The sequence below is a fragment of the Cnephaeus nilssonii genome (genome assembly GCF_951640355.1).
Source record: "Cnephaeus nilssonii genome assembly, chromosome: 10".
NCBI lineage: Eukaryota > Metazoa > Chordata > Mammalia > Chiroptera > Vespertilionidae > Cnephaeus > Cnephaeus nilssonii.
Window position 1 is genome coordinate 47315168 of NC_137081.1, and position 27886 is coordinate 47343053.

At 38.2% G+C, this 27886-nt stretch overlaps 1 protein-coding gene across 2 annotated transcripts in view; it reads right to left on the reverse strand.

Moving 5' to 3' along the window:
• LOC307106007 (BBSome complex member BBS5) overlaps window positions 1-27886 on the reverse strand; it is a 47793-nt gene that overhangs the window by 6727 nt on the left and 13180 nt on the right. The window contains exons 7-14 of one of the 2 annotated variants that reach the window (XM_079782067.1): window positions 21942-22037; window positions 18373-18435; window positions 16508-16642; window positions 12415-12498; window positions 11473-11496; window positions 6611-7729; window positions 2819-2976; window positions 2593-2700 (exon numbers count right to left, since the gene is read on the reverse strand). In XM_079782067.1, coding sequence (XP_079638193.1) covers window positions 2593-2700; window positions 2819-2976; window positions 6611-7729; window positions 11473-11496; window positions 12415-12498; window positions 16508-16642; window positions 18373-18435; window positions 21942-22037 — 1787 coding nt within the window. Of the gene's footprint in view, window positions 1-2592; window positions 2701-2818; window positions 2977-6610; window positions 7730-10709; window positions 11321-11472; window positions 11497-12414; window positions 12499-16507; window positions 16643-18372; window positions 18436-21941; window positions 22038-27886 lie in introns of those variants that run through there. The other variant, XM_079782068.1, reaches the window with a different exon arrangement.

Consider the following 27886-nt stretch of genomic DNA (forward strand, 5'->3'; position numbering starts at 1 on the left):
GCACATGCCCAGTAGGGGGTGTACAGGAGGCAACTGATTGATGTTTCTCTCTCACCGATGTTTCTAACTCTCCCTTTCCCTTCCTCTCTGTAAAAATCAATAAAAATATATTTTAAAAATTTATGTAATATGATGGCTCATTTCATTTCAGTCCATCATTAATAAACCAATGTATTTTAAGAACCCTGGAACTATAGATTAGATAACTAGCCATCTGAGTTGATGAGTAATGAGAATATTTTTATATGCTAAATGCTACTAGAAAAACAGGGACTTACCTGAATTCTTCTTCTTAGTATATTCCTTATGTTTCCTTAAAGTTATCCATAATTTAGAATTCCTAATAATAATTGATTAACTGAATATATTTGGTAGCCAAAAAGCAAACAAACAAAATCCCAACTTTTTGTGAGGACAATTTTTTCTTCAGTCTTAGAAAAGACTAGATACCTGAAGTAGAAGCATTTCTCCTAATATTTGACTATGAATATTACTTTAAAATTTCTTGCCCTTCCAATGTAGCTCTGGTTGAGCGCCCACCCATGCATCAGGAGGTTACAGGTTAGATTCCTGGTCAGGGCACATGCTCAGGTTGCAGGCTCAATCCCCAGTAGGTGGCGTGCAGGAGGCAGCCAATTGATGGTTTTCATTGATGATTCTATCTCTCCCTCTCCCTTCCTCTCTCTGAAATTAATAAAAGAAAAAACATTTAAGATTTCTTGACTAGAACATGATACAAAGTCATGTTCATCACATTCAGTGGTGATAACTAGTGCAATTCAGCGCTTACTTTTAGATAATGACTCATTTCAAAGTTCCTGACTGGCATTTGCCAAGACATGCCTTAGTTAATCATATTCTCAAGAGGAATATATTCTTACTGACAAGACTTGTACACTTCTTACTGACATATCAATTTCCCAGTTACTAATACTTGAAGGAAACAATTTAAGCCACTTGGCAGGGTCATTATGTTTCCAAAATCAGAAGCTGCTTAATAGATTTTCTATTTCATTTACTCAGGAAAAAATGCCCCAAGTAAGATTTCTTTTTTTGAGCTACAGAACTTTCATTTTACATACAGTGGATTTGACAGTTAATCTTGAACAGAAATTTTGGTCATCCAAAATAAGATTTTACACTGGGTGGGTTTATAATATGGCTTTCCTTTAAATATTCATTTGACAGTAATAACTGAGATTAAGGAGAATTTCAAAATTTCAGAATGTTACCTTTGACTATAAAATGATTATATAAAAACTCATTGCTTTTTTCAACCACATTTTATGTGCTATGTTTGTCATTTTAATTGAATATTAACTATTAACTCCAGAGCATAGAATTCTTTACTTCTAGCACATTTCCATATTTTACTCTCCTTTCCTGTTTTGCCCTTATAATTCTTAAAAAAAAAATCCTCACCAGAGGATATTTTTTCCATTGCTTTTTCAGAGAGAGTGGAAGGGAGGGAGGGAGTGGAAGTTGGGGAAAGGGGAAGAGAGAAAGAGAAAGAGAGAGACAGAGATAACGATGTAAGAGACACATGGACTGGTTGCCTCCCCACACGCACCCTGATCCGGGGGCAGGGAGGGAATCAACAACCCAGGCACGTGTCCCTGACCGGGAATCAAACCTGGACCCTTCTGTGTGTGGGCAGATGCTCCAACCACTGAGCACACCAGCCAGCATTGCACTTTAAATTATGTTTTTCTTTTTTTTTTTGAATAATTCTTAATTCTGGCTCCCTTTCCAGGATTGGACATCGCTATTAATTAAACAACTTGGACAAATGATGACAAAGCCAAATTAGAGTTTTCAGGGGCAGGAAATATTTCTCACTATTTAAATGGAAAATCTTCCATTTAAAATTTACCAGACAGGCTACTGGCTTAGCTGACTGACTTCTAGAGTACTCTGAACTCAGGTCTCCCTTTGAGTTATACAGTATTTTTCCTTATTTCCTATCCCTTGAGAAGTGCCTAGAAATCAAGTTAGGTTTACATATGGAACTTCATCCTGTTTTTCTCACAAGCGACTGGGCATTAGTGGACATACCAGGGTTAAATATTGTAAATACCCGCTCTGTCCAGGAGTAAAGTGAAACATTGCTGAAGAAATAACTGCCCTATTTTTAGTCACCATGCTTTTCAGTTTTAAGCTCTCCTATCTAAATTCTCTCATATGAGTGTAAAGTACAAATCCATGAGATTTTTATGCACTATTGTTAGTAATTATATTTTAAATTCTAAATTAAAGAGATACTTAATTTTGTATCTCCTTCTAGCCAAATGAATAAAAAAAGCCCATTGGTTTTAATGCAGTAAAATATAATTATAAAATAGCTAAATAAAATATTTGATTATGCTCATAAGTATTCTTTTTCTACTGTAAGACGGCTTATGTTGGAGGTATTATGAAATCATTTATAATATATTCCAATAACTTTTCAAAATTTAAAAAATTTCCCCCCAAAGACGTATGGGTGAGAATCAAGTCCTATTTCACTACGGAGATTTAAATGAAAAGAGGAAGGAACCCTTGTGAGAAAAAAACACTTGGATGTAAAGCACCAGGAGGGTTCAGGGTACTCACTTGTCATCTGTCTTTCCTCCCAGACAGTATATCATCCCCTTATGTGAAACCACATTATGGCCATAGACTTTGATAGGAAGTTTTTTTACTTCATTCCATTTTGCAGCCCTAAAATCAGAAGATGAAAGAATTTATTTGTAAGCTTTCAGTAAAAATATGAAATATGAGTGTTCTAGGCACTCATGTAACTGAATGCTCAGGAAATGGGAATGTCATACAAACTTACACAGGATCATAGCATAATACTGAGTCCAGCGAACCCTCCGTTTGAAGGTCTTTGCCTGCAACTACATAGATTTTGTCATCTGCCTCTCCCAGACCGAAGAGACACCTTGCTGAAGGCAGAGGTGGAAGTCCAATCCACTCAGATGCAACGGTATCAAGCTGAAAGGAAAAAAAAAAAAAAAAAAAGAAAGAGGAAATGTGGAGCTTGTTAGCAAAAGGTTACAGATGTACCAGAAAATATCTATACTTTATGAGGTAGTCAAAGATCTTGCAAGTAAAATACAACTATAATTCAAGAGTATTATATTTTACTTAGAAAAGTGAGAAAATCTACTTGGTTTAACAAAATAGCTGAAAGTAACAAAATGTGTAGGATTTTAAGAAAGGAAAGGGAATGAAATGAGTCACCAGAGGTTGGTTAGAACTGTGAAGTTTGTTGTCAAATTTTCATCCCTCGTTCAGGTTTGAACAGGGAATCATAATACTTTTAGGACGCTGGAGAAAGAAAGGTTTTCACTGCAGGGAGGGTCACAGTATGTGAGTGATCCCCGCATGCTATATTTAACATGCTCCCCAAGCCGGCATCCGGGGCAGCTGGACCTGTCGCTCAATCCACAGACAACTGGAACGTTAGGCAGTATCTTCTTTCCTCCAAAACTTTTCAGGTTTGCTTTATTGCTTTATGAGATAGGCAGGTGTTCTAGCTTATCACCGCCCAGCCTTTTGTTGAGAGTCAACTGAAATGTGCTTCTCTTTTTTTTTTTTTTTTTTTTAAAGTATATTAGGAAGTAACTGCTTGTTTTTGCGACTGCCACTTCTGCAAGCCTAAGATCGCCTTCTAAGTGCCTGTGGCCTGGGGGAGGTGATTCCGGTACATCTGGCATCAGTTTCAGCTTACTGTTACTATTACAACTTACTATTGGTTATTTTAAGATTTTCCAATTTGCATGTAGGACACCAAGGCACAAGAACACGGCTCTCTGAAGGTAGTGCCACCACAGACTTGTTGAGCTCTCTAGTGCTACCTCTGTGTAGCGGAAGAAAAAGAAATAAAACCCAGAATGAATGGATACCAAGAACAAATGTAGACACTAATGGCTGTGGTGTAGGGAGGGGTCTCTGTGGAAGCCCATCAGTATCTGGTCTAGTAACCTTGGTTAAAGCGAAGTACTAATTAAGACTAGATGAGAAAAGTGGTTTAATCCCCACATGTGCATTAGCTTTGCATTTACTAATTTCAATATCTACATTGTGATCACTAACGTTTTCATTTTTGAAAAAAAAAATCCTTTGATCAAGAAAGTGGTGCTGCCGAAACCGGTTTGGCTCAGTGGATGGAGTGTCGGCCTGCGGACTCAAGGGTCCCGGGTTCGATTCCGGTCGGGGGCATGTACCTTGGTTGCGGGCACATCCCCAGTAGGGGTTGTGCAGGAGGCAGCTGATCGATGTTTCTCTCTCATCGATGTTTCTAGCTCTCTATTCCTCTCTCTTCCTCTCTGTAAAAAATCAATAAAATATATTAAAAAAAAAGAAAGAAAGTGGTGCTCAGTAAGTAGAAATAATAATGAACATTTATGGAGTTTTGACTCGGTGACAGGGTTTGTACTAAATGCTTTACACTGGTAATCTCATTTAGTTCTCCAGGATAGGCACTTTTATTGTCTCCATTTTACAGATGAGGAAACTGAGGCACAGAAGTGTTGAACAGTTTGCCCAAGCTCACAGAGCTTGTAAGTGATATTCAAATGCAAGCTACATAAATCCATAGTTTTTGTTGTAAAATGGGAACAGAAGCCCTCGTGACCCCATGCTGGTGGGTTCATTGCCCACGCTTTGCAGCACTGTCGACATCCCCTGCTACCCCTGGAAGGGCATTTCCTGAAGCAGACGGAACAGTGGACTGCCTGCCAGACTCTCTGACATGTGAGCTGCCAAGTTATTGAACCACTAGGGCTCCAGTTTTCTCATCCTTAAAATTAGGGTTTGGACCTAGATTATTTTAAGATGTGGTGCTGTTCAAAGATTTGATGAATCTATTAACTCTATGAAAAAAAAAAACCACCCTCTCTTATCTATGTAAAAAAATCCTCATAATCTATTTACAGTATACAATCAAAGGCCATATTACTCCTAACTTAGTACATTTTAAATAGATGTGAACAAGCAAAAATGCAACACCTGAAATTCTCATACCTAAATTTTCTTATGAGTCATAACCCTCTTTTATGACTGGGTGTTGTTTTTTTTTCTACTTTAATGCATAAAGAGAAACTTAATAATGAGCCTATGATGCAATGAATAATTCATAGTTATATTAAGGAATCCAGTAGAAGAATCACCTATAAAATAATTGTTATTTGGGTAGAGAATTAATTTTTTTACGATGCTAAGACTTCTGCTAACTAAAAACTTCATAGGAAGAAAAATCAATATGACAGAATTCCATTAAGGTTCATTTGTATGTCCCCTAGAGCAGTGGTTTCATGCATCACAATCACCTAGGGGGCTCACTCTCCAGAGTTTCTGTCCACAGGTCTGGGTGGGACGATTGGGTATTTTTATCCTGGCATTTTGTTCTACTATTTGTGCCTTTTAAAAGGAGCTTTGGTATGGGCAATTACAGGGACCTGACCCTTTCAACTTTGTATAACTGTTTTTATGGTTATAAAAACATCAAGCAGGTTTCTTGAACCAGAAATGAGAGGCTAAGTCAATAAAAGTAAGGGTAGTAACAGGATGGAAGAAAATACAGGTAAGACTGTAAGTATTCCATGGATCTATACTTTCTAGGTATCAATCTGTATTTGATGTAATTTTTACTTCCTAGATATAATTATTGTCTTTTAAATTGAAATTGCCCTTTTTTGTAATTAAAATTAGGGCTTAGGAAATTTTGTGTCCCACATTCAAATACTTATGATTACAGCTTCTATTTTATTTTTATATTTCTAGTTAACATTCTTCAGTGGATCTTTGAAAATTAAGAAGCATGGTTAACATGTATTATTACATTGTTCAAGATTAGAAAAAGCTGGTTAAATGCCATATTTTGTGAATGCACAGTATTCACACACTTTGAGAGTACGTAGTTACTGTGGTATGACATTCTACACTTACTTAGCTCTAGCCTTCTCAACTCAAGTGCCCAGAAATCCCAGGCCATGACTAGATATGACCTAAACAAACTCTTCGAGCTAGCCGTAAGCTGCAAATACTGGTACTGGCATTAGTGAAGATAAAGGTGAAGCCGCTGGTTCCTTCATAAACTGATCAAGTACAAGGTGTTGATAATATGAAACAAACTCCCTTCAGACAAACTACAAAGAGTCTATTAGTTTAGGATTTGTTTTCTAAGAAACTTCTGTGGTTTTACAAAACAGATTAAGTTGTAATAATGTCTAAGTACAACTGTGATCCAAATAAATGTGACCATTTGTCATAATAAAAAATTATTGTAAATTCCTAATATTATGAATCAATTCAAATTAGTGACACTTGTGCAGACAGTTTTTCCTAGAAGGTAATTCAAAGTGCGAAATATATACACAAGTTCTTTTCATTTTCAACAAAATTATATTATAGGCAGTAACTATAAATAAGAGATGACAAATTAGTTTCAGGAAACTTGGAAGAAGTTAGAAAATCTGTTCAATTATAGCTTTTTTTGGACTGGAATAGGACATCAAGTAGAATAAAATGCAAGCAGCCCAAATAATTCGCAAATCAGCTAACTGGGTGATGAGTAACAACCTTTCCTTTATATCTCTACTTGTATAAAAATTGCCTTTCTTACCTGGAAGAAGTATGACTGTAGAGGTTGATCCTTATTTTCTTCATCCACATATAGTCCTCCTACCACATATACCTGATTTTGTTGGGTAACGATGCTGGAATGGTTTCTGGGAATCTGTTCAGCCAATGCAGTAAGGTAGCATTCATTTTCTGTGGGATCATAAGCCACTGCAGCTGTGTCATTAACCAAGAGGATGAGGTCTTTGACAAACATTCCATGCCTGGGAATGTCATTCAGGTACCCAGGAAGTAAATCTTCATCACCAACATCTCCATTCACCTCACCATCCCCAGCCTTCTCTGCATTTTTGCTAGGCTCTGGAAGTTTGCCTGCGAAAGCATCTTTGAGAACTTTGATTTTTTTCTGGAGTTCTGGGTTGCTTTTAATTATATCATCTTTCTCAACGTGATCTTTGAAATATTTTTCCGTCATAAGGCGAAAACGGATGCAATCAAACACTTCGCTAAGGCTTTTCACTCTTTCTTTGTCTGTTCGCACCCATTTCATCACTGCCTCAAATACTGCTTCTTCCTTTTCTACATTGAGGCTGTCATTTGAAATGACTGAGATCAATTCCTGTGGAGACAGTTGCATGAAGTCCTCTTCCTTACAAATCTGTACAAAGCGATCAGACACAAATTCCCGGGCAGAGATGGCAAGTCTTGGGCAGTCCAGGAGAAGTCCTAATCTTAGGATGGCTAGACAGTTACCAGGAGCCAGTCTTTTCTGAAGGTAAGAGACACAGACAGTGAACACTGAGGGGATCTGAAAGCGGCTGGCCAGTGCAAAAATATCTTGCACGTTTCCGTCGTTGAGATCAATACTGGCGGAGTAGAGGTACTTGATGATTAGATCCAGGATGGCGGAATCCACATTATCTAGCACTACCTCCTTTTTTTTCGCCTCCTCAATGTCAGATAAAAAGTACTCACGGAAGTAAGGACTACACGCTGACAAAATCAACCTGTGGCACGGAATACTTTTGTCGCCAGCTTTTAGGGTGCAGTCGATGAATTTTTTCTCATCCAGGAGATCTCTTAGACCATCCTGAAGAAGGGTGGATTGGTAAAGCCGCAGTTCCTCTGCGAGTTCCCGCGGGGATTCCATTCTGTGAGGAACCTGGGTGAGGAAGGGGACACTGAAGGCCTTAGCTCCGCGCAGCACACAGGTCTAGCTGCAAAAAGGCAGAGCAGTGTGCTTCGCCCAGCCTGAAGCCTCTGCAATTTAATCCCACCGGCTAAATATAGACACCAACTCTAACGACGGGAATCTAAGGAGAGCTGGTTTGGAAAGAGGAGTGGTTCTTGCAGCTGTTACAGATGGAAAGGAACAACTGAAACTTTTTATTACGAAGGGAACAGCTCAGAAACAAGAGATTTAAATGAAGTGGAAAGCTTTAAAATACACAAAGCATTAGAAGGTATGCTAATAAAGGCTACCACAAGAAAATGTTTATTGAAGTAACAGAAAACTGAATCATAAAAATGAGTCAGTCCACTAAAAATGGTCTGGTGGCAAGCTACTTGGCTATCTGAATTAATCATGCAAAGGTCAAGAATACTCAAGCAAGATCCCCTTTCCAATAACTGTTACAAAGTTTTATTTTCAATTTAAAACAGTGAGGTATATATATATATATATATATATATATATATATATATATATATATATATTATTGATTTTTTACAGAGAGAAAAGGAGAGGGATAGAGAGTTAGAAACATCAATGGGAGAGAAATATTGATCAGCTGCCTCCTGCACACCTCTTACTGGGGATGTGCCCGCAACCAAGGTACATGCCCTTGACTGGAATCGAACTTGGGACCTTTCAGTCGGCAGGCCGACGCTCTATCCACTGAGCCAAACCAGTCAAGGCTATATATATATATTTTTAGAAACAGGACACTTAGAGACTTCTACTTATGTTCTATAATTATAGTTGTCTTAGAAAAACATTAAAAGTAATACCCTCATCATAATTGAAATAAGAGAAACTGCAAATTTTCTAAGATATTCTAAATTATCTTTGTTAAATGGAAAAAGTATAATTGGTATTGAATTAAATTATAAAATTATTTTATTCACACCCTGCCTCACTCTACATAGTATTTGGTGTGGCAAACAATAGCAATAAAACAAGTAAAATAAAAGCTATCATCAAGACCCAAAAGAAAAAGAAATAGTTTAAAGTCAATACTGGGGAAATAAACCCACACACAAACAATTTGATCACTGAAGATATTCTATGATGTAAAGTGTTTAAGGTGATCTTTCATTAAAGAAAAAGTTTAAGAACAGATGTAACCCCATGAGAACAATGTTATCAACAGAACATAGCAAAATCAGGATGAAGTGCTACATCACCTGTATAATTTGGAAAACTGGTCTAATACATGGAAAAGAAAAAAAAAAGAATGTATAAGTGGAACCATAATTTAAGTTTATTATAATAGAACACCATATTAATTATGGAATGCAGAAAGAATGATTTGAAAGAAAATTGATCTTTATAAACAGAGAGCATCATATACTTATGAAATATTGCAAAATTATATTGTCACATTTTCTGAACTCGGTGGGGTTGTACAAATACTGTAATATCAATGATTAGTATTTTTTCTCTTTAAATAATATTTTATTTTTCAATTACAATTGATGTAGAATATTATATTAATATCAGGTGTACAACCCTGTGATTAGACATTTATATAACTTACAAAGTGATCACTCCGATAAATCTAGTACCTGTCTGACACTATAATTATTACATTATTGACTATATTCCCTATGCTGTACTTGACATCCCCATGACTATTCTGTAACTACCAATTTGTATTTCCTAATCCTTTCACCTTTTTCACTCAGCCTCCCAACTCCCCTCCCATCTGCCAATCATCAAAATGTTCTCTATGAGTCTGTTTCTGTTCTGCTTATTTATTTTGTTTTTTTTTTTTTAGATTTAAGTGAAATAATCTGACATTTGACTTTCTCTGTCTGACTTATTTCACCAGCACAATACACCCTCTTGCAGATTTTTTTTTTCATATTCCATTGCATATATGTACCACTTCTTGGTATTCTTAAACATGCTCAAAAGAACATAAGCTCCATGAAGAGAGGGAATTTTTTTTTTGGGGGGGTCTGTATGTTGTTTTGTTCAGTGCTATTGCTTCCAGGGCCTTGTGGGTGCTCCAAAAATATTTGTTGAATGAATGAATGCCTTCAGATCAGAGAATTACGTATTTTTAAACTTCAAGATCTCTATCCATGAGTAAAGGTTTTTTCTCTTATTTACATCATAGTGAAGTCAGTGGTACTGTCAGCTGCTAAAACAACAGCTGAAAGAAGAGCTCATTGACTCTTTTTCCATTTATAGATGCCACTAAGGTTTTAACACACTAGGAAAAACTAACAGCTGCTCCCTTATTTAAACAATAAATGACTCATTTCTCTCTACACGTACCACCTAACATTTGAAAAGATTGAGTCAGATACAAACACCATGATATGATATTTGAGATTATTCCTTACTAGCTGATAATTTTATAGTCACTTTTGCTTGAAAAACTATTTAAACAATATTCCTGGTAGCATTTGGTGACCTTATACATTTTTCCAACAACCATTTTTCCCCTTAATATAGGTTATCATATAACCCCACCCCATAAAATGTAGAAATCCTTTCCTATTTAAATAAAGTATTTGATAGATTTTATTCATTGTTTTTTATTAGACACAAGTCAGCTCTTGGTTGAACCTTATCTTAAATGTTTTTACACGCTTATTCTGTTCCCTCTAGAGAAAGAGGGTTTCTTTGGTTAATTTCAATGATTTGACAAAGGTTCCTTATGACGCTTCTTTATACAAAGCAGTGGCCAAAAGCACTGAGGCCAGAGATGTCACCACATCTTACCTAACCAAGAAATCAGAAAATTGATTTTTGAAAACTTCAAAGAAATTTCAATTAATACAAACAAGGATGAAGTCAATAAATGAACTATTTATTTATAAGTTATTTAAAATTACTTACAAAATAAAATGTATTCTTGCCAAAACTATATTGAATTTATAAAACTGCTCAAAACTTTACATGGGGGTTGATATATTCCAGAGTTAGCTATAATTTTTATAGAAATAATCACTTAAAAATGACAAGTTTAAGGGTTGTAATTTATATTAGAGTTGGCTTACATTATATTTAAATAATATATTTAAAGCAGATTTTTATAGTTAACAGTTGTAATTTGATTACTTTATAAGAATAGTCTTATTCTTTTAAATAATACTTTCAAAACATTAAGTGGTGCTGCATAAAGTTTTTATTAAACCCAATGTGGTACATTCATTTAATATCCACAAACTAATAGTTAACAAGTATTAGGAACAAAATAGACATATTTACAAACCAGATACATTTTGATTACAGTTTCAAATATAATTTTTTAAAAAACTGATAGTTAAAGCCTAAATGAAATTTTCTTCAATCATTAAAAAACTCTTTCTTAAAAGCTTTTTCTGTAAATGTAAAAACGATTCCATGCCTTATAGAAGACAACTAGTATCTTTAATCTTGAGATATCTTTAAATAAAAATCCAGCTCAACTCAAGATCAACTCATTACTTCCCAAAGTCCCTGTAGGGTGAATCCATCCTTCAATTTCTCTATTGCAAGCCCCAGTTCTTCTGAAAATACAGGTTCACGATCTTGTTGCTTTTTGGGAGATAAGAGGATGAGATGGGAATAGAGAAGGTAGGCATGGAAGAGGAAAAAAACAAAAAATAGGTTTCACATAAGTTTGTGAATACTAAATGTTGGAAAATAGAAAGTATTTTTTTCATATGCTATAGGTAAAATATTCTTACCTTATTGCCATCAGCACAATAAGCCTATAAGATAAAGAAAATTATATTTTACATATGTGACATAATATTATAATAGGTCAGTGAGCTAAGGAACAGGTAATTAATTTACAGAACAATTCTGAGACAATATATTTTATATTCTGTTACTATGTGTCTAATAATTTTCTTAATTATCTTTTCAATGCTGGTAGCAGAATTTGCTTTTTCTGTCCGTCATTATTAAGATCTTCAAGAGTTGTGCTTTAAGCTCTAAAAATTGTGCTTTGTTATTCATGTGTAATTAGCATTGTTAAAAGATAAAAAGTATGACTTAGAGGGTAATGAAATATCATCCCTACTTTTTGTTTACAAGAAGATGCTGGCAAAACAAAACAAAGCAATCAGTCAGCAAATTCATAGAGTTTAAGATAATAGTAGAAGTTTATAATTAAATATTTTATCCTAATTTCACATTTTTGTTTAGAAATATATGTTCTCAGAGAGGTATTCTGGTCAGATTCTTAGACCACAATATAAAGTAAGCATTATTATTATTTTGACTATTAATTACATAATACAAATTTAGAAACAGGAAAGTTTATTGTTAAAATGGATATTCATTTTAAGATAAAATACCTATAAATTGAAGGTAATACCTATAAATAGAAAGTACAGATATTAATTTAATTAACTATATTTAGCATTTTCTATTAGTATGGAAAACTTTTCACATATCTGAAATCTGAATAATTGTGTTCTCAAACTATTTCCCAGTTTGGTAATTAAAAAATATTTTCACACACACACAAAATCCCTAACTTAAAAAAAAATTACACTCCAACTCTTGTTTAAAATACTCTCAAAAGTCTCAAAGTTCAATGGTATTTACATACTTAATCTATAATTTAATAAAACGTGACTCAGAATCACAAGAAATTGAGTGACCTCCTTTGTGATGCTCACCACAAAAGCATCTGGGTGATCATCAGAGTCTATTTCTACATCATCTTGAATCTGTTCAACTGTCAGAGCTTCAAGAGGCTGTGGCTGAAAATCAGATGTTAAAATGCATTAAAGAGACAATGTTAATTAAACAAATAATTTTAGTAAAATTTGCTGAGAATTATAAATTTGTAAAAGGATAACACAATTGTAAACTATTCAAGTCTTATAAAATTCATTGTATAACATATTCTATTAAAACTAACTTGGGTAATAAAATGAGTCAGTTAAACCTAAGCTTTTAAATCTGAAATTGATATCATCAAAAGAATTAAAATGACAAATTTACACACCCTCAATATGATATTCTAAAAGAAATCTTACAGATAGAATTCTAAAATAATACTTACAGATATTCTACAAGAAAAAACTCTCATTGAACTTTATCTGATTTTCTTTCATACAGTTAAACAAAACAAAGTTTTCCCCCAAATAATCATTTAAGTAGAACCTGTGAAAAGTAAAAGAACTAAGCTTTGTAGGGAGTATTCTAAAAGGTAAAACATAATATAATACTCATACTTATGAACTTGCTTTTCAAATACTTGAGTATCCTTGGTATATTCGGTACTATACTAGTGCTACCAAGGGTTTAAAGTCCCTGACCTTAACCAAGAAAGGTCTGTAATCTAGTGGGAGGTGCGGCAAAGGATAAAACATAATTACAAATAACTAAATATTAGGTTGAACCATCTGAAATTGCCATTTTTATTAGCTGAAAATGGTAAAATGTTACTAATATCATTGGTTTAACATATGAAAGTAGCTGTAACAAAAGCAGTATTTATTATAATCAAAAAGTTTGGAGAAAGCACAACTTCTGAATTGTGAATCCCAGAAATTTTCATGACGTAAAGGTCGTGATCTAGGGCTTTTAGGATGAGGATGATATTCATAGGGAGGATTAGGGGAAAGGGTGTTTCTGGCAGAGGGGGTCAGCATCAGCAAAGGTGAAAAATCACAGGATGTGGCTGGAGAATGATGAATAACCTAGTATGGTCAGAATATGAGAGTTCCATGAGACAGAAGGAACTAAGTAGGGCTCTAGTATTGAACAACACTAGGGAGCATCATTCACACTCAAGTTCATGTGAACAATGTCCTCTAGAGTTGAACAGTGTGCATGTACAACCAGATGCTGTGGCTGTGCGGATAAGGTGAGAAAGGTAGACAGAAGTCTACTGAAATTCTTTAATATCAGCTCAAAAAATGTGAACTTTATTGATAGGTAATTGGTGGGGGAGGGCTGAGGGTAGAAGGTATTGCTTGACAAGAGAGTGAACTGATTCATATTCTGAGGTTAGCCTCAGTGTTTCAAGTATGTTCAGAGCTGTGTGATTGTTACAAGTAATTTAACCTATCTAAGGTCTCCTTAACGTGGATGAAGATGATAATATACTTCATAGTATTGTTGAGAGGATTAAATGAGATGATGCATATAAAGTTCTTAGAGCAGTGAATAGCAAACATGTGTTCAACAACTATGAATATTCACTAAGAATCTGTTATGTACCAGTTGAGACTTTTGGAGATATAATGGTTAAAGAAAACAGATAAAAATCTTGACTTCATGGAGTTTATTTATAGCAGAAGAGACTGATTAGTGTTACCAAAAATAAAGCAAGTAAGCAGAATGAGGGACAAAAATGTGATGGGAGTTGCCATTTTATTTATTTGTTTGCTTATTTTTTATTTATTTAATGTTAATCCTCACCCAAGGATATTTTTTTCATTCATTTTTAGGGAGAGTGGAAGAAAGAGGAAAAGAAACATCGATGTTTGAGAAACACATCAATTGGTTGTCCCCTGCACGAGCCCTGATCAAGGCCCAGGCAGGGGAGGAGTCTGCAACCAAGTTATGTGCCCTTGACTGGAATAGAATCTAAGACCTTTGATCCATTGAGCCAAACCAGCTAGGGTGGAGTTGCCATTTTAGATGGATAGTCAGGCAAGACCTCCCTGGAGAGGTGGCTGTTGGAGGAGGGATTTATATGATGTGACAGAGTGAGCTATTATGGTAGGCTATTATATGTACTGGGGCCAAAGAAGGGGGAAAGAGAGAAATAATGGGTAGAACTAACAAGCCAAGTGTCTTGCAGGTGCCAAGTATTTTATGGATATGATCAATAACATTTTTATCAATAACTTTAAAAAGTATATATATTTTTATTGATTTCAGTGAGGAAGGGAGAGGGAGAGAGAGAGAAACATTAATGATGAGAGAATCATTGATCTGTTGCCTCATGCTGGCCCCATACTAGGGATTGAGTTGAACTGTGACCTCCTGGTTCACAGGTTGATAGATACTCAACCACTGAGCCATGCCTGCCGGGCTATCAATAACTTCTTTTGTTGTTTAGGCTATCAATAACTTTTAAGGAGGGATTATCTTCATTTTATTTTTTTAATTAAAAAATTTGTTTGCTTTTTGTTAATCTTCACCCAAGGATTAATTTACTAATTTTCCATTAATTTTTTTTAGAGAGAGTGGAAGGGAGAGGAAGAGACAGAGAGAGAGAAACATTGATGTGAGCGAGGTACATCGACTGTTGCCTCCTGCCATGTGCCCCACCCAGGGCCAGGGATTGAGCTTGCAACTGAGGTATGTGCCCTTGACTGGAATAGAACCCAGGACCCTTCAGTCCACAAGCCAATGTTCTTCCCTCTGAGCCAAACTGGCCAGGGCATTATCTTTATTTTATAATGAGAAAACTGAAACTCAGATTTGCCTAGGATAAAAAATAAATAGTGAAGTTAGGATTGAAGTTGGGTTTGTATGGAAAGGAGGAGATAGGAACAGGGAAGAGACTGGTATAATTGACTGAGTAAGATAATGGGAAAAAGACCTGGCTGAGTAGCTTAGTTGGTTAGAATGTTGTCCCGATATGCCAAGGTTGTGAGTTTGATCCCCACCCAGTCAGAGCACAGATAAGAATCAACCAATGAATGTATAAATGAGTGGAACAACTCAACGTTTCTCTCTAAAACAAACAAACAAACAAACAAACAAACAAATAAAGGTGGGGGGAAACTCCGTGGTTTTGAGTATAGCCAACTTTGACAATGCTAAAAATAAATAAGTAGTAAATAAATAGATAAATCGGCAGGATGTTGCTTTTGAGAAAAACGCTGCCATTTTAGGTATGTCAAATTTGAGATACTCAACCAAGTCTTAGTGTATTTTACTGACTTGGAAAATTATTTATCTAATTAAATTACTAAAATAAAATTTTAAATGAGAAATTAATATAGATAATATATGTGATATGTGATATGGCTCAACATGCTGAGTACTGGTAGGGACACTGATAAAGGAGTGAATAATAAGGACTCCAGCAATAGAGTATACAGTGAGGGCCCAATAAAACAGATAGCAAGGGAACCTGTGATGGAGTGGTCAGTGAGGGTACCAGTGAGAGAGCCTCTGGCGAGGGTACTGATAGAACACACAGAGAAGGCATCTCTAATGCAGTGGCTGGTAAGTACACAGTGATAAATCAGATGACAATGGTCCTAGCTGGAGAGCTGAAAGTAAAGCCAAAAGAGAACTGATGTACCTGGTGAGAAACCAGATATCATGGGGAGACAAAGAGCAAACATGTGGGGATAATATTCAAAATATTTCATAACTGGTCTTGCACAGAAACTGAGGAATAGGGATGGACACAGGCCATACTGATGGAGCAAACTCCTGCAGTTGCTATGCTGTAGGGCCTTGGAGGAAGAAAATGGTGTCGGTAAGGTTTGCCTGTGCAGATGGGAGGCTGAAGTAGAATAAAAACAAAGCTTATAGAGTGAGAGATTCTAGTCTGCCTACATCAAGGAGCCCTGCATATGGAGACTTCTCTGGATAGGCTGTTCACCGAGAAGGGCAGGAATTAATGATGAAGCAGCCCGTGAGAAGACAGGTGGTGAGCACAGAGAAGAGTCTGTCTAGTTGTCCTTTTAAACATAGTTTAAAATTAAATTGTATATAATATATTTATATCAGAATTTTATAGATTGTGTGAAAACAATTCAGCAAACACTGTACTTCACACAGTGAGCAAATTACCTTTTCTTCCATCTCATAATCTACTCCAAATATAGGACTGGCAGAATAGACTTTGTGAAGTGAATTGATTTCCTTAACTGATGCTTGTAGTTTTTCCACAGGATCTATTTTAAAGCCAAGAACATATCCTCCACTCTACAAGGGAAAATAATGAAAAAACAAGAAACAAGCCAGAGAAATGGTATTTAAGGATATACATATGAATTTTAGCTCTAATTGTCCTTATTTCAGAGCATAATATGTAAGCTGATTTTTTAAAATAAAAATTTTATTAAAAACTTCAAACATAAACAAAAATAGAAAGAGTACAGTAAGCATCCATGAAGCCATCATCCAGTTTACATCCAGTTTACTCTTCCATCTGTAACCGTACCCTTCCCCAAATTTCCTCCCCTCACACACTCAGGATTATTTTAAAGCCTATCCATATATCACATCATTTCATCTGTAAATATCAAACCTGATATTTCAAGTTTAAAGATATACTGTAGATTGTGATGGCCAAGGGAACTAAGTTATTGTGAAGACCTTGAAAAGGAATATACTATATATTAAAAGAGGTAAGGGGATGATCTACCTGAGGCTATCACCTTGAAAAATGAAAAATTTAGTAGTTGGCCTGGCCAGTGTAGCTCAGTGGTTGAGCGTCAATCTATGAACCAAGAGGTCACAGTTCGATTCCTGGTCAGGGCACATGCCTGGGTTGCGGGCTCGATCCTCAGTGTGGGGCGTGCAGGAGGCAGCCAATCAATGATTCTCTCTCATCCTTGATGTTTCTATCTCTCTCTCTCTCCCTCTCTGAAATCAATAAAAAATATCATTAAAAAAATTTACTAGCTATATGATGCTGGGAAACTTTTATTCTTTCTTTTTTTTAAAAAAATATATTTTATTTATTTTTTACAGAGAGGAAGGGAGAGGGATAGAAAGCTAGAAACATCAATGAGAGGGAAACATTGATCAGCTGCCTCCTGCACACACCCCACTGGGGATGTGCCTGCAACCAAGGTACATGCCCTTGACCGGAATCGAACCTGGGACCCTTCAGTCCGCAGGCCAATGCTCTATCCACTGAGCCAAACTGGCTAGGGCCTTTTATTCTTTCTAAGCTTCAATTTTCTAACCATAAAATGGTTCACAAGTTGTTGTATTAAATAAAATAATGTATAATGACATTTTGTACCATTCCTAGAACACAGTAAGCACTCAATAAATGGCAGCTTTGAATCAACAGGCCACAGGAAAGTAGACATTCATATTTAAACTTAGAAATGAGAAGAGGAGTGATTTTACAAATAATAAATTTTTATTTAAATGTATTTCTTAAAAAATCTGGTATAATGGGGCATAGCAATTTATAATTAGATACAATATAATCTTGAGAGAATAAAGTCTCAAATGTGTGTGTATATCTGTATATATCTGTGTTTCTCAAACACAGTCTTGTGAATCAATCAGATCTGAATTAAAACCTAGCCCTACCATTTACTAGTGAGAACATGGGCAAGGTTCCTAAATTCTCTAGGCCCCTGTTTCCTTGACTGTAAAATGGGGAAAGAATAGTAACTGTATCATAGAATTGTGTAAAGATTGAGGTAATGCACGAAAAGTACAGTGACTTGACTCTGTCATTAAACATGATAATCATAATGATAGTAATGAGTATGCTTGTCCAACAAAGAAACATAACAAGGATTCTTCCTATGGGGACAATTACTGCGTGACTTCAAACTCTTCATATAACTTCATGTTAGAGCTAAAATTCTTCTTGGATGTAAACTGGTTACAGTATAAATAAAACTAAAAGTAGACTCACATAGTTTAAAATATCTATTGAAGATTAATAAAAATATTAAGTATCTTACCTGCTGAGAGCTTTCTATGACAAGAGCTAACCCAAATTTTGAATCTCTAATCTTTATTGAACGCTAGATGTAAAATGAAAAAGAAAAAACAATGCTGTTTTTATTATCTGATAGTAGTGAATTTTTAGCATATTTTTTCAACTTTCATACAATAACCACTTTTCATAGTCTAAATAAAATAATTCTTCTTTCCTTCATTATACTCCCACAGAGATCTAGTAAAATGAAAACTTTCACATTTGAAATAAGTTGTAAACTTATAAGGCAATATAAGGATGACATCTCTGAAATATGTACAAATTTCTCTGACTTCCTTAGAAGTCAGAGAATCTTTCTGGATATTTTGAACCAAAGGCTAGCAAACTTTTAGTTATGCAGAGCCAGAGTCTTCTGTGGCTCCTAAGGCTGGTTTTTTAAAAGTCACATGTGCCTTCTGTTTCTTACATCGTAGGTGGCTAACTTCTTAAAGAATCTTCATTTAAAAAAAAGAAGAAGAATCTCCATTCCATTTGTTAAAAGAAAAAAACAAGTTAAGTGCATTCATCACTGGGCATCTAGGAAGGCTGGGATAGGTCGAATGTAGCTAACACCAACTGGTAAGCGGAACATGAAGATGAAGCTTGCCTAGCAGATGATGAGCAGTGACATCAGTGGCCTAAGGAAAGGGAAGAGGGGAAAGCACCATGGCAGGCAGGACCTGTGGAAAGTGACACAAAAGGTACTTGGATGGGGTTAGAGAGAAAATATGGAAGATCTACTATTATGACCAGCAGACCAACAGACAGAGAAGGGTAGTCTGTGGTGGGTGATGGCATATTATACTTCCAGACAGACACCTGAGGTTGAAAAAAGAGAGAAGAAGAAAGAGCTGAAACCGGTTTGGCTCAGTGGATAGAGCGTTGGCCTGCGGACTGAAGGGTCCCAGGTTCGATTTCAGTCAGGGGCATGTACCTTGGTTGCAGGCACATCCCCAGTGGGGGGTGTGCAGGCGGCAGCTGATGGGTGTTTCTCTCTCATTGATGTTTCTAGCTCTCTATTCCTCTCCCTTCCTCTCTGTAAAAAATCAATAAAATATATTTAAAAAAAAAGAAAGAAAGAAAGAAGAAAGAGAGGAAGAGGGAAATGCCTGGAGAGGGAAGAGGAGGGAGGGGGAGAAGGGGGTGAGATAGGAGATTAGAGGGGGATGGGAGACTGATTAAATGGTAATTGTTATGAAAACCTGGCCTTCTATCTAGACTACTTCACACCCCACCAGTTGTGCACACAGTCCTGGTTTAGAACCATAAAACACTGGCACCTGAATTGTCAGTAGGTAAACTAACCAGGGAACTGTGGGTGACATAGGTCGGTAAGATGGAAACTGGCAAGGATATATATAGGAATGGGGTCAGGGCAATGGCTGAGGTGTTAAATGAGCTGAAGTTAGACTATGACTGCCTTAGTGACAGACTGTGATGATATCAGATTGCAAGCTGTTTGGGCCTGGCTGAGTTCATCCAGAAGACATACTGGCAACTGTATTCTTAAAGAACAAGAAGTACCCTATTTGAAGAGCAGAAAGCACAGGTTACTAGTATTTACTACTCATCAATTATTCAGCATAATAGAATTTAGGTTAGGCAAGCCAAAACACATGTAAAAACAATATAAAACAGCAATGAACACCAGAAGAACCAATTTATCAAATACCTATGTGGACTCTGTCACATCTTCCCAGCCATGACTATAAATTCTTGTATTTTGTTAGATGGTCAGAAATAATTTTCTTCCTATCAGTATCTATGATTTTCTGTTTAATGTGTTGCTTTTCACCACCTGACAGAAAGCTCCTTGATGGCAGGAACTGTGAAGTTCTGGTTCATAATTTTTCTGATTGTATCTCTAGCATCTAGCACAGAGCAGCTTCTCAATATCAGGCAAATGAATTATTAGATATTTTAAAGTAACTCAGAAATCAAACAATTTAGCAAAAGATAGGCTTGGGAATATTTTCCAAAGAATCATCCTTCTCATAGGCCAAGAAGTCTCTTAAAAATGACATTTTCCAAATATACATACATTGTATCTAATCCATAAATATTTATTAATGAAACTGCTTAGTCTTAAGACTACTCTTATACTACATTAAAGGCAATTATCAGTGGGGGGGGGGTAATGGTAAGATATGTACACATATAATACCTCAATAAAAAAAATAAAAAAAATAAAAAACAACAACAAAAATGTAAAATATATATATATATATATATATATATATATATATAAAGGCAATTATCATAGAATAACTTCACAGGATTTTCATTAAGTATTTTTATGTTCCATCTAATTTGCACTAGATTGTATGTAAAATGAAATTCTTCAGTTTATTGTTTATTTGTTTCTCATAGCAGCAACAGCAGAGTAAAAAGAACCACTTTTATATTTTCCCAAAACAAATTGGTCTTAGATGTAGTTACTTCTTATTTTGGATTTTAACAGCTTTAACTTAAGCTAAAACCATTATCATTAAAAACCATATTGATTTCTTTCACCAAAGCTGTATCAGAATACAATGTAAACAGTTCATTCACAGAATGAATGATTTTATTATGTCTTTAAAAGGGTTTGAACAGCACTCTCCCTCCAGGGAGCACTCCCATGCCCTTCCCTCTCCCCTCCCCTTCCCCCGAGGCATGAATCCCCTAACCTCTAAGGGACCCCTGAGACTTGCAACCAGGGGAGCAATGGGCAGTGGCAGCTTGTCCTGGGCTAACCCCCTGAACCTGTCTCCAAGGCTCCCTTTTCTCTGACTTCTCAGTGAGCCAAAGCAGCCCAGCCTAGGCTCTCCTGCTACTTCTTTTATATCCTTCCTAGTTTCACTGTCCTAAGTGTGTTTTTGCTTTGGTCAATAAATTCTTACTTGCTTTTCTAAAAATAAAAAAAATGGTTTGAGCAGAGCCCTGGTTGGGTGGCTCAGTTGGTTGGAGTGTCATCCTGTACACCAAAAGGTTGCAGGTTTAATCCTCAGTCAGAGTGTATATGCGAGGCAACTGATTGATGTTTTTCTCCCACACTGATGTTTTTCTCTCTCCCTCTCTCTGTCCCTTCCTTTCTCTAAATATATCCTTGGGTGAGGATTTTTTAAAAATATCCTTTTTGTTTGAGCAAAAAGTAGCAAGAAAGGCAAAATAAAGTGTATGGATTAGTATGTTGAACCCATGCCCAGGAACAATCAATATACCTGCATCACAGAAAGGTTATAGAAACCTTTAGTAGCCAAAACCCTTTGAATGGAATCTAAAAAACTTACATCTTAATCTGTATGAAAACTAACTTTTAGAATCCAGTATATTTCTTTCTTAATAGCAAGTTGTAATGGTGCTGTTTCCCTTGAATATAAGTACAACTGGATCTTTTCTATGTTGAAATAGTAAATTATCAACATTTTAAAAGTATGCTCTCAGCTAAACTGCTGCCACTTAAAAAGGCAGAAAGATAACTCATCTAATCCCCAAAGTTCTCTTAACTGTTGAACAAAAATTAATTATTCTGCATTAAAATGAGGTCATCAAAATGCATCATGCACTTACAATTTGCAGATATGGTATACTGACGTTAAAACTGTCATTCATATTTGCATGCCACACAATTCTCACATTGGTAATAAAAAAGGTTCCTAAATTTCCCTATAAAGGAGAGTAATGAGAGATATATCAATGATAATTTGTTTGAATACTTATTCTTTATTTTCTAAACACAAGAATAATTCTAATAATCAGAGCAACAGCAAATATCAGAACTGAGTACAGGTATTATGGAGTACAATTAGATTACTGAGAGCATGGCTCTGGAGTTAGATAATCATTATACCATCAGTACTTACCAGTTGTGTCACCCAGGGGCAAATATCTTCTTGGTGCATTGTATGAAATGTAAAATGAATACCTGATTAAATAATCCATGTAAATAAAGCTCATAGCACAGTGTCTGGCACACAGTAAGCACTGTGAAGTGTTAGATCATATTATGGCTATTATTCAAAACCTGGGATAAATCAAGGCAAGGGAGTTGTGGTACAAAAAGAGACAAAACACAGGTGCTAAGCCTCATTAGTCCACAAGATTATACTGTGGCTCTTCCACACTAACTACAGATCAAAATATAGTTACAGGGCCCCTCAATATCTTTCAAAATTATCCCAATACTAGAGGCCCGATACACGAAATTCGTGCACGGAGGGGTGTTGTCCCTCAGCCCAGCCTGTACCCTCTCCAATCTGGGACCCCTCAAGGGATGTCCGACTGCCATCTCACAATCCAGGACTGCTGGCTCCCAACTGCTTGCCTGCCTGCCTTCCTGATTGCCCCTAACCGCTTCTGCCTGCCAGCCTGATCATCCCCTAACCACTCTGCTGCCAGCCTGTTTGCCCCCAACTTCCCTCTTCTGCCAGCCTGGTTACCCCTAACTGCCCTCTCCTGCAGGGTTGATCACCTCCAACTGCCCTCCCTTGCAGGCCTGGTCCCTCTCAACTGCCCTCCCTTGCAGGCCGGATGCCTCCTAACTACCCTCTCCTGCTGGCCATCTTGTGGTGGCCATCTTGTGTCCACATGGGGGCAGGATCTTTGACCACATGGGGGCAGCTAGATTGTGTGTTGCAGTGATGATCAATCTGCATATTACTCTTTTATTAGATAGGATAGAGGCCTGGTACAGGGGTGGGGGCCAGCTGGTTTGCCCTGAAGGACGTCCCGGATCAGGTGGGGGTTCCCTTGGGATGTGGGGCGGCCTGAGCGAGGGGCCTGTGGTGGTTTGCAGGCGGGTCACGCCCCCTGGCAACTCAAGCGGAGGCCCTGGTATCTGGAATTTATTTTCCTTCTACAATTGAAACTTTGTAGCCTGGAGCGGAGCCAAGCCTGGGGCTCCCTCCGAGGCCGTCAGCCATTTCTGTTGGGGTTATAATTGAAACTTTGTTGCCTTAAGCGGGTGGGCCCGGCCAGGGTGTGCGGAAAGCTTTGCTTCCCCTGTTGCCAGCGGCAACCCTGGCCTGCTCTCTCAAGCTCCATTCTGCCGCCATTTGTTTGAATTTGTTTACCTTCTGTAATTGAAACTTTGTAGTTTGAGTGGAGGCTTAGGCTTGGCAAGGGCAGGCGGAAAGCTGGGCTTCCTCTGTTACCTAGGAAACCTTGCTCTCTGTGGCTATAGCCATCTTGGTTTGGGTTAATTTGCATACTCGCTCTGATTGGATGGTGGGCGTGGTTTGTGGGTGTGTCGGAGGTATGGTCAATTTGCATATTTGTCTATTATTAGATAGGATGATAGCCAAGTGCCCTAAAAAATTTGCAAGACCTAATAACATGGCACCAAAATTATCTGCCTCTATCATTTCCACCTCCTCCCCACCACATACACTAGAAGAATTTTCCTTATTTTATACTTTGAGGTTGCACATAAAACATTAACTAATAAATCCAAAACTTATAAAGCCTTCTCCTGGAATGACCAAGTTTGAAACAGCAAAAAAGATCACCTATTTCCCAATTATAATGAAATTAATAAGAATATATATAAGTACATATATTCCCCCTCCACTTTTACCTTGCAAAAAATTATCATACAAAATATTTTAGTCACCATTATTCCCAGCCCAAGTCCCATTAAGCAATACTAAATCTAACTTTACAAGGACTAACTTTAAAAAAATATATATATTTTATTGATTTTTTTACAGAGAGGAAGGGAGAGGGAGAGTCAGAAACATGGATGAGAGAGAAACATCGATCAGCTGCCTCCTGTACACCGCCTACTGGGAATGTGCCCACAACCAAGGTACATGCCCTTGACCAGAATCGAACCTGGGACCCTTTAGTCCACAGGCCAATGCTCTATCCACTGAGCCAAACTGATCAGGGCAGGAATAACTCTTTATATCACTGTTTTATCTTATTTTAGAAAAAGAGAACTTGTAAAATACCATAAAAACTTTAAAAAATAATAGAAGGGCATATTTTATTTATTATTTTTTCAGTAAACATTAATTAGGTTGACAATAACATCCCTATTTCCAATAAAATGATATATCTGATCATTTTAGAATATCTTAATTAAAAATGCCGGCTGTTCTGCTAGATGTTACTCTATTCATAGTTAGATCCTGGTAAGGATCTAACTATGAATAGAGTAACTTCACTCCTACCCTTATAAAGCCTACAATCTAATGAGGGGTATAGACAAGCTCTGTGTTTTAGAGTGGTAATAATATGGAGTGGTAATTGAGTACAGGGTGTATAAGAAACACATAAAAGTATTTCAGAAAGTGACATCTAAACTATGAACTAGAGCAAGGGTAGGTAAATTATGGTCCATAGGCCAAATCTGGCCTGCTGCCTCATTTTGTATGGCCCACAAGCTAAGAATAATTTTTGCATTTTTAAATGGTTGGGGAAAAAAGCAAAAAGAACATTTTATGACACATGAATATTGTATGAAATTCAAACTTCAGTGTCCATACTGAAACCCAGCCATACACTTGTTTATGTGTTGTCTATGGCTGGTTTCACACTATAATGGCAGGACGGAGAAATTGGAACAGAAACTATATGGCCTGTAAAATCCTAATATATAAAAAGCCAGGGGCCGTCACGACCGGACAGATGACCGAACACTGGCTGCATGGGGCGACCAGCCCGGCAGGGGGGTGAGAGATGACCATATGACTGAACAAGCAGGCTGTGTGGGGCGACCAGGCCGGCAGGGGGGTTAGTGAGGGATGACCAAATGACTGAACAAGCAGGCTGTGTGGGGCGACCAGGCCGGCAGGGGGGTTAGTGAGGGACGACCAAATGACTGAACAGCAGGCTGCATGGGGTGACCCAGCAGGCAGGGGGGTTAGTGAGGGACAACCAAATGACTGAACAAGCAAAATGCATGGAGCGACCAGGCTGGCAGAGGGGTTAGTGAGGGATGACCAAACGACTGAACAGCAGGCTGCGTGGGGCAACCAGGCCAACAGCGGGGGGCAGTTGGGGGTGACCAGGCTGGCAGTGGGAGCAGTGAGGGGCGACCAGATCGGCAGGGGGGGCAGTAAGGGGTGACCAGGTTGGCGGGGGGGAGGGGACAGTAGGGGGTGACTCAGCTGGCAAGGGGGGGGCAGTTAGGGACAGTCAGTCGAGCAGGTAGGTGAGTGGTTAGTCCTGGATTGTGAGAGGGATCCTGGATTGGAGAGGGTGCAGGCTGGACTGAGGGGACCGCCCCCCATGCATGAATTTTGTGCACCAAGCCTCTAGTCTATATATATAAAAGCCTAAGCGACCGTTACGACCGAACGACTAGAATGACCGGTTGCTATGATGCACACTGACCACCGGGGCAGACGCTCAATGTAGGAGCTGCCCCTTGGTGGTCAGTGTGCTCCCACAGGGGGAGCACCTCTCAGCCAGAAGCTGGGCTCACAGCTGGTAAGCGCAGCTATGGCAGCGGAGCCAGGTTGAGCGGCAGCAGAGCTGCGCCCGGCCCTGGCTGGGGGTTGGCCGCCTGCCACTTCAGCACTGCTACATCCCCCGAGGGGTCCCCCATTGTGAGAGGGCGCAGGCCAGGCTGAGGGACCCCACCTATGCATGAATCCGTGCACCGGGCCTCTAGTCTAAAATATTTACCATCAGGCCCTTTACAGAATAAATTTTGCTGACTTCTGATAAAAAGGAGTTAGTCAGGTGGGGAATGTATATCTCCTATAGAACCTTTATCATAGTTTAAAACTAGAACTTTTCAAATGAGAAAAGTTTATTTACAATTTAAGTTTATGATTCAATGTTTATTTTTAGCAAGATGCTCTTCATTCAAATGCTATAGCTTTACCACAGTGGTTGTCAGTATAATCTAGGTTGTAACACACATATAAACTGGAAACTATTCTTGGTAAGAGACAAATTTTTCTCTAGAAATTAATTTTACTTATTCCAACTATTAGTTGTTTATATGTTTCAACTAGAAATAATTTCAAGAGTAAATGAAAAGTTACAATAATGGATACAGGAGTCACCAAATGAATTATATATTTAACTAGAAGCCTGGTGCACGAAATTCGTGCACGGCAGGGGGTTGTCCCTCAGCCCAGCCTGTACCCTCTCCAATCTGGGACTCCTGGAGGGATGTCCGACTGCCCGTTTAGGCCCGATCCTAGTGGGATCGGGCCTAAACGGGCAGTCGGACATCCCTCTCACAATCCAGGACTGCTGGCTCCCAACTGCTTGCCTGCCTGCCTTCCTGATTGCCCCTAACCGCTTTTGCCTGCCAGCCTGATCACCTCCTAACCACTCTGCTGCCAGCCTGGTTGATGCTTAACTGCTCCCCTGCCAGCCTGTTTGCCCCCAACTTCCCTCCTCTGCCAGCCTGGTCACCCCTAACAGCCCTCTCCTGCAGGGTTGATCACCTCCAACTGCCCTCTCTTGCAAGCCTGGTCCCTCTCAACTGCCCTCCCTTGCAGGCCTGGTCCCTCACAACTGCCCTCCCTTGCAGGCCGGGTGCCTCCCAACTGCCCTCCCCTGCTGGCCATCTTGTAGTGGCCATCTTGTGTCCACATGGGGGCAGGATCTTTGACCACATGGGGGCAGCTATATTGTGTGTTGCAGTGATGATCAATCTGTATATTACCTTTTTATTAGATAGGATAGAGGCCTGGTGCACGGGTGGGGGCCAGCTGGTTTTCCCTGAAGGGTGTCACAGATAAGGGTGGGGGTTCCCTTGGGGTGTGGGGAGGCCTGAGCGAGGGGCCTGTGGTGGTTTGCAGGCTGGCCACGCCCCCTGGCAACCCAAAGGGAGGTCCTGGTATCTGGAATTTATTTTCCTTCTACAATTGAAACTTTGTAGCCTGGAGCGGAGCCAAGCCTGGGGCTCCGGCAGCCATTTCTATGGCAGTTAATTCACCTTCTACAATTGAAACTTTGTAGCCTTAAGCGGGTGAGCCCGGCCAGGGTGTGCGGAAAGCTTTGCTTCCCCTGTTGCCGCCGACAACCCTGGCCTGCTCTCTCAAGCTCCATTCTGCCGCCATTTGTTTGAATTTGTTTACCTTCTATAATTGAAACTTTGTAGCTTGAGTGGAGGCTTAGGCCTGCAATGGCTATGGAAAGCTTGGCTTCCTCTGTTACCTGGGAAACCTTGCTCTCTGTGGCTGTAGCCATCTTGGATTGGGGTTAATTTGCATACTCGCCCTGATTGGCTGGTGGGCGTGGCTTATGTAGCGGAGTGATGGTTAATTTGCATATTACCATTTTATTAGAGAGGATTCCATTAAGACCAGATTAAAAAACTTCTGTGATGGTCCAACCCTTAGCTCTCCTCCATTAGTATAGGTTATCAAGATGCGGAGTGCAGTGTAGTAGCATAGGGGGAAGATCATGGCTCTGGGCTGAACTAGGTATGTGAGGTCACTTGATTCTTAAGGGCCTGAGTTTTTCATCTATAAGTGAATAGAGGCTAAACTAGAGATGATCTCTGAGGTCCATTCCAGCTCTAAATGCAATGTAGGACAAATGTTAAA